Source organism: Ceratina calcarata, unplaced genomic scaffold (assembly GCF_001652005.2).
Source record: "Ceratina calcarata isolate Rehan_Ccalc_2016 unplaced genomic scaffold, ASM165200v1 scaffold78.2, whole genome shotgun sequence".
Lineage (NCBI taxonomy): Eukaryota > Metazoa > Arthropoda > Insecta > Hymenoptera > Apidae > Ceratina > Ceratina calcarata.
Genome location: NW_017179105.1, coordinates 970,756 through 984,219, shown reverse-complemented (window position 1 = coordinate 984,219; position 13,464 = coordinate 970,756). Strand labels below are relative to the sequence as shown.

The 13,464-nt window shown below is 44.5% G+C and overlaps 1 protein-coding gene across 3 annotated transcripts in view; it reads left to right on the top strand.

Annotated features, from left to right (window-relative positions):
* Dop1R2 (dopamine receptor 2) overlaps positions 1-13,464 on the top strand; it is a 60,842-nt gene that overhangs the window by 14,498 nt on the left and 32,880 nt on the right. For all 3 annotated transcript variants that reach the window (XR_001916893.2, XM_018034123.2, XM_026818358.1), the window contains one exon: positions 6,034-7,453. Coding sequence is in view for 2 of the 3 variants with exons in the window: in XM_018034123.2 (XP_017889612.1) it covers positions 6,258-7,453 (1,196 nt within the window). In the remaining variant the exon portion in view is untranslated. The remainder of the gene's footprint in view (positions 1-6,033; positions 7,454-13,464) is intronic.

The window sequence follows — 13,464 nt, the reverse complement described above, 5'->3', positions numbered from 1 at the left end:
AATATGAAGCGTGATTGGTTAGAAATCCAAAATGGCCAACGAGTGGAAGTGTCCGTGTACAGATGGATGTTCAAATGGATGCGCAAGAACACACCTTATGTTTTTACACCATGCTATGGAGCATCTCTATCCTTCTTTTTATATTCTCTTTCTCTATTTGTACTATCTTGTAGTAAATTTAACTATGGTGGAGATAGAAGTTCAGTATTCTATCGAATCACTTGAATTTATAACATTGTCAATTACTCGACATATACGCGTCCGAGTTCAGGTTCAGAAAACATGTATTATACACCTGAAAAGAGAGAGAGATTCCTTCACGGTTCCTCTTCGTCGGCGAACGTACCCTCCCCCCCCCCCCCATTCGTTCACACTCCAGATGTTTTATATAGCTATGAGTACAAGTCGAATATAAAACCTCACGACATGAGAAAATCTAATTTGGAGTCGAAATGATTTTTGAGAGTCACAGGAAGGGTTGACGATTTTTGTGAATTAGAGTAACAGTACATCGTCAAATGGACATGTCACAAACCCGGTGGAAACTCATCTGAAGCGTCGAAGGTTATTAGACCGTGACGGCCAATCACTCCGGCTCGTCGGTAAATTCGTTTCGTTGCAACTGGTAATTGCATTTGTCTTGCAACAACGTCATTGTTGCCCATCGGTTTTGCCTCCATCTCTCATAGTCTCTCCCTTCTTTTTAAATCGAAACGGATTAAATTATGTTTTATTCGAAGAAAAATCACGCTGGCGAATCGAATGAAACGTAAAGCTAGTTTATTACAGAATAATAACCAATCGCTCGGGTGCGAAAGCTTCCGTGCTAAAATCGATGGTATACAGCTATCGTGTACCTTGAAAATTATGATAGCACTTCGTTTTCCAACAATCCGACGCGAAATTAGATTTATCCTCGCAATTATGTGGGATCAAAAATCGTCGATTACTCGCACGAACTTAACCGTACGATTTTATTTGTTTTCCAAATTTATCTCGCGGGAGAGAAGAACCTGGGAATCGCTGGCACGGCACGCGAGCTCGTTTCTTGCCGATCGACACAATACCACCGCGAAACGAGCGTCGGAGTTAAATGGCTCCCCCGAATATTGTTTATCGCATTAATATTCACGCGAATGGAACACGCTGAACGCGTTCACCGCCGAATTTATGAGCCCGTCCGTGCCAATTTTTCAACGCCGCTTAGCGCGGTTCATCGATATTTTAATGCGAAAAAGTGTCATCCCGCAGCGACGGGAGTTATCACTTAAATTATTCCAATCCCCGAATAGCTGGCAGATAAATTTGACAAATTGCGCGCGCATTGAAAAATCGGAGCTATTCGAGCACGTCGATCTCTACGTGATCCATAAAATGCTGTCGAGATCCATTAAAAATTACGTTTCAATCATTTCAACGTTTTCGTATGAAGTCTCGCATTTTTTATTTTACGCGTCGTCTGCCTTTTTTTCCTGTAAAAAGGTGCGCGAGTAATTCGGCTTCGGCAGCGCAACGCTTTGTCCCGAATTCTCACGGTTAAATCATCCGTCGAAGCGGAATCGTCGTCGTCGTCGTCGTCGTCGTCGAGCAAAAGAAGAGTCAATACGATGGAACGGAACTACGCTACGATGTAATTGAATTTCCGGTGTTGCTCTCGCGAGTTCAACCTTTATTTCGAAGTCTCTCTCCCATTCGCGCCGTTTCGATACCATCGGATACGCAAAACGGTAGTTACATATATGGAGGGATTGTTACGCTCGATTTCGCGTTCGGCACCTACGTATCCGGGCGATATTTCATCCTGAGCCAGTCTAGATTCGACGAGAACGAGGAAGAGCCTCGTCAAGAGACCTCGATTGTTCTCTTTCGCCCGATCGACTATCGAGCCCTCCTTCTTTCCGTATTCCACGGATATCGGTGACACCGATCCGAAATGAAATTCTCACACGCACTTCTCGCAACGAAACTTCATTTTCCGCGTCTTTAATTCCCGCTGATCGAATCATCAAATCGGATACTGATACGTAACTCGTTAAAGTTAATTACCGTAACTGGGACAGTGAGACGAAAATAGTGAACGCGATTTTACGTCGTCAGATGAACATTTCCGTTTTAAACTTTCACTAATTCATGGCTATACTATAATACCCAAACTGAAGTTCTTCATTTCAATCCATTATCATACCTTCTGAAACTTTAGTTTAAAATTATTATTATTAGTTTAATACTTTTCCCTCAATTAAATATTTCACTTTTCCTACGTCGGTTATTAAATTAATTAGTAAAAAGGGAAAGGGGTTAAACTAATAACAATAATTTTAGGCAAAGATTTCAGAAGCTATCTTTTGACACCGATAGAAATAGTATTAATTTGAATAACGATATGATTTATAAAAAGCACGTCATTAAAAAGACCAAACCTCCTTAATTTGCTTGTCTTTTCTGCGCGTCGAAACTCAGTATCGTATAAAATCAAGGCGCGAATCCGACGGCAAACACGCGGCTGTTTACAGAATTCTCGTTGCGCACTGGGATTCCGGGAATGTGTTTACGTTCGAGAGAATGTTTGTCCCCACGCTAAAAATCGTCCTAGGGACTGACGGCCTGTCGGGTTGAAATAAAAGTAAGGCATACCTCGGGGTAGTAATTAATCGCCCTAACGAAAACGCTAATGCGGCCGAAATTAAAGTTGCTGATTCGAGTGTTTGTCCTCGCGTTAATCGCCCCCTGTTCGTTTTATGTATTTATCTTGGTGGAACAGCGCGGAGGAACGCGTTCGAGCGGAAGAACCGCCGATTCGATAAATCGAGAGCGACGTCAGGTTTTATTGCTAATGGAGAACGGGAGAGCTACTTTCCGTTTCAGCTACGAAAATAATCGATCACTTCAAGCCTAAGTATAACAGACCAAGAAGATCTGCTTCTCTATATGTTGTATAACAGTAAAGGCTTCCCGATTGATAAATCACGATCGTTTTACCGTCGAATCCAAAGGAAAGATAGAGCGAAAGATAGAACTGATTCATTGCAGTCAGAAATCATTTACACCAGAATTCCTTTATCTCCCCAACTATTTTTTATTGATCAATTCATGCTCTGCATCGAAGATAAAGACGAATCAAAATCATATAGAAAATTGAGGTATAACTCATTCAGCCAGTATGCACCGAGGTTTCATCTTCCGCGAGCAACGAACGAGGTTGTTAACCGGTAAAACAATAAAAATCGAGCGACGCTTAAGAGCTTCCGGGCAGACGACGAATTGGAATCCGGATGATGAAACGTGGCAGACGATTTGACCGTTAATGGGTCTAGAAGCAACAACGGGCTACGATATCGTTGCAGGCCATACAGTGGCTCGACTAATGGGAATATCCTTGATTTTCGAACGGGGCTATCGACCGGCAAAATGCACGGCCGGATTCCCGGGCATAAGGACAGATGCAAGGCGTGCAATTCCGAATGCGTGAGATTCGCGTTCGTTGCCTCGCGAGACAATATTAAAATACATGAAATATTATACGAAAATTATGACGATTACGGTACGAAAAATTGCGTTGACAATTGTCGGCAGTGCGCGATGAAAATTAGGACGTTATTCGCGGGAGAAATACTACGGGTATAAGCGAGCTTCCACTGGAAATTACCTTACTCGAGGTAGACGATGCGCGTTTTAAAATGTTTCGCGATTGTTGCGAACGAGGGCTTCGAATTACTCCCGGAACGACGAAGTTTGCAGCGGCCCTCTAATCGCTGTTTAATTACTGAATCCAGCGACGATCGGAATTTCGCAGCCCCGGTCCGAGCGCGCGACGCGTACCTACTTCGATCAATTTAAATTCTTCACGAGCTTCCATCGAACCGGGACAAGCGTTGAGAAAATCGAACGGAACTTCATCCTAACGTCACAAATAGTTTTTCATTCCAACTGTATGATACACCGTCTACCTTTGTTCCCGGAGTAACTCTTCTTGTTAGAAAAGTTCTCAGCGAGTATCGTTCATAAGTATTTGTCCACTTTAACACTAGAAAGACTGAAACTTAGTACATACCTATATTGCCCAAAGCAGTCAAAATGACTACATTGTGAAAGAATAATGTGTAAAGAAATTTGTCTAAAATTAATTTTTAATATTTTTTATATTATTTACAGTCATATAACAAGTTATTAGTAAATGTTAACAATAAAAAAAATTTACTTCACTTGGGAAAAAATAATTTATGCATTATTATTTGTACATTTGCCCAAAAGCAGTCAAAATGACTTCCTTGGGCAATCTAGTGTTAAACTTTTGTACATATTCCTCGACTGTGGAGGACATTGGAAACAATATTATAACCAGAATGGACGTATTTGTACGGAAGAAAATATTTATGAAAAACGTGTCTCAGTTGGAACATTCACTAATAATTATATTTTTCGATATTTTCTTATCTAATGCATAAAATGGTTCATCAACTGGCTAAATACTTGTGGACGGGAGTTTACTGAAAGTTGAAATGGATTCGAATCACGGATTCGGGAACAGGCCGCAAGGCATACATTCGAACACGGATTTGGTCGATTTAATAGCTAATCGCGTGAGCGTCAATAGTAGGAGAACTTTCTAAACGCAAGTGCGCTCCAAGTAGTTCCAAGTCCCTAAACACGTGTCAGAAATCGTATCGCCTTTATATCCAAACCGTGTCCGACAAATCTTCTCAGAATTAGTATATACACGTATTTATGTTCCGAGCGTAACTAGGTTGCCGTGTTTGGCTTCGCAATTTCGGTTCGATTAAACTTTGAAAATACAGGCGTCGAAGATACCGCGAGTTAAATTATAAAATACAGCACGTAGAGTATTAATTTGTAACATGAAATCCAGCAAAAATTTTCTTCAATTCTTTAAGCGATACGTATTTTTATAAAAATTGCAGACTTTTTATGGCGACACAGAATCCCATAAGGCTGCCATTCTTTAGTAATCTCTCCTCGGTGGTACTATATGATATTTTTTCCGAAAACCGGGAGGTTGAAATTTGTTTGTCTCACCTCGTCGTAAATTGGATAAGTCCGAAATTTCAAGAGGCGTGTCCGTTGGTGTATTGAAAGTCAAGAATAAACGACATCGGTTTGGCTCTGCCAGGTGAAAGAGAGCGGTTTTACCCGGGAGTTCGATACGCAAGGTTTATCGGCCCTGACAGGTGTTACGGCGACGAATGGATCGGACGTCGTCGCCGAGATATGACGTAGAAGGGGTGTGAACGAGACAAAATCGGAGGATCGGGGATCCGGGCTACATCCCCGGGGTCGATCGTCCGACGATCGAAACCCCTTTGATCAGGTAGCGGTAAACATTCACCCGGGTCACGGATGAAAGCTCGGCCCTGTTTCCACGCTCCGGTCTGGTCACGAAATCACCAAACCCTCTCTCTCTCGCTCTCTCTCTCTCTCTCGATCACACACCATTCTCCTCTTTATGACACTTTTCCCTTGGTTAAATATAGACGCGATGCTGTGGAGCTGCGCGCCGGCGAAAAGATTGTTAAATCGTTTGCGCCGCTACTGAACGGTGCGAGTGAGCAGCGTCGCGAAATGATTGACAATTACTTAAAAAAGGAAACAATCTTTGTTATGCATTTCGCGTCCGAGCAAAGAGAAAACGCGCGAGAGCCAATTTCATGGAAAATAAAGTCTTTTGTTCTATTTATAATACACGACGCAGCATATGAATGCAGCAAATTAATCTCTTTGACGGTTTACACGATTTTCAACGAGTTGCCACGGGGACAATATTTTCCCAACGTTATTCAATCAAAGATCTTGGAATATGGATAGATCAAAGCGCGTTGCGACGTTTTACGAGGGAGCCAGTATTAAAATCCGACATGACAGCCAGTCTGGATGGCATGACAAGGGAATGAAAAGACGATTGCAATAAAAACTGACATCCGCCCTTGGTAAAACGCGAGGAATGCAGCTTTACGACCGTGATTTCTTTCGAGATGCCCGACCGTGCACTATCTCACGAATACGTCTCGCCTGTTTCAGATTCAGAGGATGCGACGAATCATCGCAGCCGTCTAGCCGAACTCTCGACGATCGATAAAAGAAAGTTCGTCAACGATCGCGGAGCGAGTCTCGTGAAAGCCCCGAGTACAGAGGTCGAGAGAAGAGGAAAGATGAAAGGAAGGAAGAAACGCGGCGTCGACGGATCGACGACCTGATAGTCCTCTGGTTTGGCAGGGCGCGTGAAGCTCGCGTGCGATCGAAAGATGAACGAAAGCGCGATCTACTTGCTCGGATCGGAAGAAGAGGCAATCGTAGCGAGCACACATTTGAACAGAAGCTTCTACAACGCGAGCTACCCGCAGAATAGCAGCACAGACAATCTCTGGAATCTGGCTACGGACAGAGCCGGCGTGGCGATACTCTTGTTCTTGTTCTCAGTGGCCACCGTGTTCGGTAACATGCTGGTGATCCTAGCCGTCATCAGAGAGAGGTACCTGCACACGGCGACGAATTACTTCGTCACGTCGCTCGCGTTCGCGGACTGCCTCGTCGGATTGGTCGTGATGCCGTTTAGCGCGGTCTACGAGGTCCTCGAGAATCGTTGGCTCTTTACGACGGACTGGTGCGACGTTTGGCGATCTTTAGACGTCTTATTCTCCACCGCGTCGATCCTGAACCTCTGCGTTATCAGCCTGGACCGTTACTGGGCGATCACGGACCCGTTCACTTATCCCAGCAAGATGAGCAAGAAACGAGCCGCGATTTTAATTGCGATCGTTTGGATCTGTTCGAGCGCGATCTCGTTCCCGGCAATCGCGTGGTGGAGGGCGGTGAGGACCGAGACGGTACCAGAGAACGAATGCCCGTTCACGGAACACCTCGGATATCTGATCTTCTCGTCGACGATCAGCTTCTACCTGCCCCTGTTCGTGATGGTGTTCACGTATTACAAGATCTATCGCGCCGCGGTGATCCAGACGAAGAGCCTCAAGCTGGGCACGAAGCAAGTTATAATGGCCTCCGGTGAGTTGGAATTGACTCTGAGGATACATCGCGGGGGCGGGACGAACACCGACGCCAGGCACCTGTTTCGCACCGCGTCCAGCACGCCGGAGGACCTTCAAGACCTCGAGGAGCCGCTAACGGCGATACACAACAACTGTTTAACCAGGGTGCCGTCCGCCAGGATCAATAAGCAGCACAGGGGCAACAATTTCTCGCTATCGAGGAAGCTGGCCAAGTTCGCCAAAGAGAAGAAGGCGGCGAAGACTCTCGGGATCGTGATGGGTGTCTTCATCATCTGCTGGTTGCCGTTCTTCGTGGTGAACCTATGGTCGGGATTCTGCTCCCAGTGTATTTGGCAAGAGAAGACCGTGTTCGCCGCGGTCACGTGGCTCGGATGGATCAACAGCGGTATGAACCCGGTGATATACGCCTGCTGGAGCAGAGACTTCCGAAGGTAAGTGGTCCCTGGTGCCTCGAATCTATTCGTTCGCCCGATGAAATTTCATTCCTCTGTCCTCGAAATGGATTACTCCTACGGGTAATACAGCTGCTAACCGGTGAGAAATCGGCTAACGCGTCTTCGCGTTGCCTAGCCGGCAACGTTAATGGTCTTGTAACTGCGGCGGACAGATACGGATCGCGTCGACTCGAAGATGGGCGGAGATACGAGCCGCCTACTCTACCTCAGTGAGAAACGTACGAATCTATTTGGTTGCGAGTCGCGTGCAACGAGAACTCGCCCGTGGGTACGGACTGACAGCTAGCGAAATCCGTGGCTAAACGAGAGAGTAGCTTCGCACTGATCCTTCCGCGCGTCCAAGTTTGGACGTCTCAGTATATCCGAACACACTTAAATCTTAATGAATTTCAAGATTAGTTTCTACCGCGATTCTCGACTCGTTCGCGGCAAGAAATTATTTTTGAAAAAGGATTTTATTGCCGGGCGATGGGACCGCTGGAAACTGTCAGGATCGGGGAAGTTGCGAGGCCTCGAGGGTCCTGTTAAACCGTAAACTCGGATGGGAACCGGGTAATCTTAGAATTTTCCGAAACGAATGTACGTCGTTTGGGAAATTATTCGAGGAAATCGACTATCGACAGAGTGCTTTCCGAGCGATTGAACGACAAATATTTTTCCATTTCCCTGACGCGATCGGGGAAAGTTCTCGTTTTGTCTCGAGCGTCGTAAATCACTGCGAGGGTAACTTCCGGTATTCCTGTTTCGCGAATGGATGCACTGAATAATTGGCGACAGACTTCCAAAGGAGAAAGCGGAAGGTATGCAAATAACGCGATTTAATTACGCGTTGTCCCACACGTTCGTTCGCGTTCGCGCGCCGCGAGAAATGGAACGCGGAAAACTCCGACGGGAATGAATCGGCCCGAAAGAATCCGCGTAATTCTCACAAGTTTTGTTGCCCCTTTAATTAAATCCTGCTTAACCAGGGTATACAAAGGCTGCCAGCTACAATATCATTTAAAATCGCGCCGGCGATCGCTGAAGCATAAAGCCTGACTGAAATACATTTTAATTCGTCGAAATGCAAGGAAAACCTTCTCCATTAATAATCCCCATCGTATAACGAATTCATACACTGTACGGTTTTACAAAATCATTGAACCATTTATTTCACGCGATACTTTAACCTCACTCGGACTTTACTAGAAATTACTTGTTCCACATTTTGATTAACACCCCGTACGACCCTATCGGCTCGGTTTCATCAATCTCTCCCTGGTTCTAAGGGTCGGGCAGCTTCGAACTGATTTTTCAAAAAGTCGTTTCGCCCGAAAGTAGGTACGAACCCTACGCAACGTCCGGACGGGTCGTGTAATACGGCCGATGAAAAATGACGACAACGTTCAGCGATAAATAACGACGATACACCCAGCGCGACGGGTAAAAAAGAAACCGTAAGTGAAACAGAGGACGGCGAGAGTAACAAGAGGAAGCGTATGGTCCGAGGGGAAAGTTAACTCGATGGACCGCGCAACCTGTATTTGTTTCAATTTAGTTCGTTCCACGAAGAACCTCGCAATTCTTACCTTTCACTCTTGTTTGCACGTCTACAAGTACACGATTTATATAATAAAAATCACTTGTCAACTTTTATTTGTTAGCGGCAGCTTATTTTTAAGAGTCGTCAAGGGTAGCTAACCCGAGACTTCTCGTCTTTTTAAATGGTTTTACGATAGGGACCCAGCTTGCATGGGCCTTAAGAGGCTTTGCAAGGATAGTGTCCAAATGGCGAGTGGCCCGAAGCCACGCGGTCATCGAGTAGTTATACCCGTAAATATTTTATGTTATATATGTACCTAAAAATGTCTCATCCGTAAACATGTACCTAAGCTGTCTCATCCGTAAACATGTACCTAAGCTGTCTCATCCCTTAATCAATAGCCAGTCCCCAAAATCACTATTACTCACTCTGAACCTTCCAAACTTTTCCCACTACTTTTTCATATCCAGAGGTCATTTCTCTCAAAGCCCTTAAATAGCCCTACCCTCTCGTCCTGAAGCAGTCTTAGTCTTGGTCTCTTTATATTCACTTCAATTGTAATAAAGTTCTGTCTTTGCACGCAACGTTGATCCTTAATTATGAACCTTTGAGTGATACCCCAAATCTGGTATTAATTTCGAGAAGTGAACCACAACCGGGCATCACAGAGTGTCATAAAATACGTTGGCCACGAGGAAACGTGGAAACAGTTAAAAAAGGTAAAGCGGCTAGGCGCAGCCTAGCACTAACCAACAAAGATATTGTTGTTAAGGATCTGGCCACGGAGCGGGGAAGGCAAGGGTGCCTTCTGATAAGAGGACGGTGAGGAACAGCACGGCACTTACCCCAGACTCTTTGGAAAGAACGCGTCTAGCTGGCTATCAGTAAAAATATCTAACATATTAATGATATTCCTGTTCTATTCGAATGAATGATCCAACAAATATTCATTGCAAAAAGTAAATACTAAAAAAGGGAAACGAGAAGACTATTTCGTGAAGGAAAATGAACTACTAGTGAAGCGGACTGTCACGGAAGACAATTAGCGCGCTAGAATCGGTACAGGGCTGTAAAACCTGGTCCGACATATTACTAGTTCGCAGTATTGCATGGCTCGAGAATTATCTCACAATAGAGCCATTATTCTTATGACAAATTAACCGCAGCGATTCATGCCGGTGTAAAACTGGCCGTATCCACTGACAAATCAGTAGTACGTATATGTCACTGGTACTCGGATGAACAGGTAATAACGAAAATACTGGAGTTTGACGAAACTCCCGGGGGTTCGGATCGCTATATCTGAATGGGGTCAAACTGTTATCGGTCTCTGTATTCTTTCGAGCGAGTTCCGCACGCGTTCGACCGTGTGCTCATCGAAATTTCGGACCTGTTCACCCATTTCGCCCGCAGGGTACATAATTGTTGCTGCCGAACGAAATTGAGTTTTTACCGAACCGGTACAGACCGTATCAAGCCTGGGAAATAGAATTTACCTCGAGGAAAGAGCGTAGGACGGGAGGCAGAACCGCTATCGAAGGGTCGATAAGGAACAAAGAGTGTAGGCATGTCTGATAAGAAAGTTTGTATAAGATTGAGAGACCGAGTTTATGGACGTGTCTCCGGGTATAATGGCGGTGGATTAGAAGTCTTACGGTATGATTTACGCGAAATATCAATCCCTCGGTAGATAAGAGGACGGAGTTCGTTTTAATTGCTTGCCGTGTCGTAATTCTTTTAAAAGAGGGAAAACTCCACGAGGGAATTCTCCGCCGAAGATAAACCCGGGTAAAACGGACGAGAAGTTCTATGCAAATACGCGTCGTCGCGCGAATTAAGCGCGGGAGGCTCTGCCAGCCCGTCTAGCTCCGGAGCAGTAACGAGGGAGAACTGATAACTCGTTTAAAAATGAATTACACACAGCCGATACTCGGCCCGTTGTTGATTAATGAGAGCAGTCGAGGAAGCAATTAAGAATGAAGAACATCATCGAATCGAAATTAACAATAGAAAGATAGAACGATTCCGGAAATACTCTCGCAATTTCGAAAATTACGTAAGTTTTTGTATTTTGGACATCCGTGAGAATTCTTAAAACGCAGTATTATACATGTTATTGCATGTGCAACAGCATTTTAGACGTCATAACTTTTAGTGCATTACAAATCTGTTATTACGTATCATATTTGACCAAACGCTTCTTGCCGGTGGTGGTAGAAACCGCAATGGGGATGCGAACGCCTGAGAAGATGCGATATTTAATTCCGAATTAAATTCCGNGGGTGCCTTCTGATAAGAGGACGGTGAGGAACAGCACGGCACTTACCCCAGACTCTTTGGAAAGAACGCGTCTAGCTGGCTATCAGTAAAAATATCTAACATATTAATGATATTCCTGTTCTATTCGAATGAATGATCCAACAAATATTCATTGCAAAAAGTAAATACTAAAAAAGGGAAACGAGAAGACTATTTCGTGAAGGAAAATGAACTACTAGTGAAGCGGACTGTCACGGAAGACAATTAGCGCGCTAGAATCGGTACAGGGCTGTAAAACCTGGTCCGACATATTACTAGTTCGCAGTATTGCATGGCTCGAGAATTATCTCACAATAGAGCCATTATTCTTATGACAAATTAACCGCAGCGATTCATGCCGGTGTAAAACTGGCCGTATCCACTGACAAATCAGTAGTACGTATATGTCACTGGTACTCGGATGAACAGGTAATAACGAAAATACTGGAGTTTGACGAAACTCCCGGGGGTTCGGATCGCTATATCTGAATGGGGTCAAACTGTTATCGGTCTCTGTATTCTTTCGAGCGAGTTCCGCACGCGTTCGACCGTGTGCTCATCGAAATTTCGGACCTGTTCACCCATTTCGCCCGCAGGGTACATAATTGTTGCTGCCGAACGAAATTGAGTTTTTACCGAACCGGTACAGACCGTATCAAGCCTGGGAAATAGAATTTACCTCGAGGAAAGAGCGTAGGACGGGAGGCAGAACCGCTATCGAAGGGTCGATAAGGAACAAAGAGTGTAGGCATGTCTGATAAGAAAGTTTGTATAAGATTGAGAGACCGAGTTTATGGACGTGTCTCCGGGTATAATGGCGGTGGATTAGAAGTCTTACGGTATGATTTACGCGAAATATCAATCCCTCGGTAGATAAGAGGACGGAGTTCGTTTTAATTGCTTGCCGTGTCGTAATTCTTTTAAAAGAGGGAAAACTCCACGAGGGAATTCTCCGCCGAAGATAAACCCGGGTAAAACGGACGAGAAGTTCTATGCAAATACGCGTCGTCGCGCGAATTAAGCGCGGGAGGCTCTGCCAGCCCGTCTAGCTCCGGAGCAGTAACGAGGGAGAACTGATAACTCGTTTAAAAATGAATTACACACAGCCGATACTCGGCCCGTTGTTGATTAATGAGAGCAGTCGAGGAAGCAATTAAGAATGAAGAACATCATCGAATCGAAATTAACAATAGAAAGATAGAACGATTCCGGAAATACTCTCGCAATTTCGAAAATTACGTAAGTTTTTGTATTTTGGACATCCGTGAGAATTCTTAAAACGCAGTATTATACATGTTATTGCATGTGCAACAGCATTTTAGACGTCATAACTTTTAGTGCATTACAAATCTGTTATTACGTATCATATTTGACCAAACGCTTCTTGCCGGTGGTGGTAGAAACCGCAATGGGGATGCGAACGCCTGAGAAGATGCGATATTTAATTCCGAATTAAATTCCGAGGGTCGCCGCGACGTTAATACGATTTACTCGAAATTTTAGTGTCAAACCAGCGGGACTTGTTCCCGAAAATTACACGAATCCAATAAACGACAATCAAGCCGCGGAATGGACAGTCACGGAAAATAAAAGCTCCAAGTGGAAACAAAACAAAACAGAACCATTTGTTCTTCCGTTTACTCAAGCTTTTTCGGCTTTACACTCCACCGTTTTTCACGGATTTAAAAGCAACGCATTTCTGTCGTAGACTGCTGGCCATAAGTGCTCGAACAGAAATTAAAACGATACTTCATACAGTGGATAATTGGTAACGTGAATCATCTACTAATTACGCTTGTTGTAGTAATGAGTTAAAAGCGAGTATTTCTTTCGCGCAAAAAAAGTAGCATGTTTAGTAGATGGAAAGCGAGAGAAACGACGAAGATTTCGCGGATTAGGAACTGGAAAAGATTCGATCGTAGTTTAGAAACCGCCCATCCGTTTAAACCACGTTCCCATAATCCCGCCCCCGATAGCGAGCCGATAGCGTCCCGAGGAGAAACTATCGGGTTGAGGGGTACTTATCCACGATGAGACGACGACTGGGTGCAGCCAACCCTTAAATTACCTCCGTAAATAAGCAACGCATGTATTGTACATTGATATTGCCGTCAGCGATATGAATTTTCATTTATTTTAAAAATAGAATGCAAACCCGAAAGCCTCT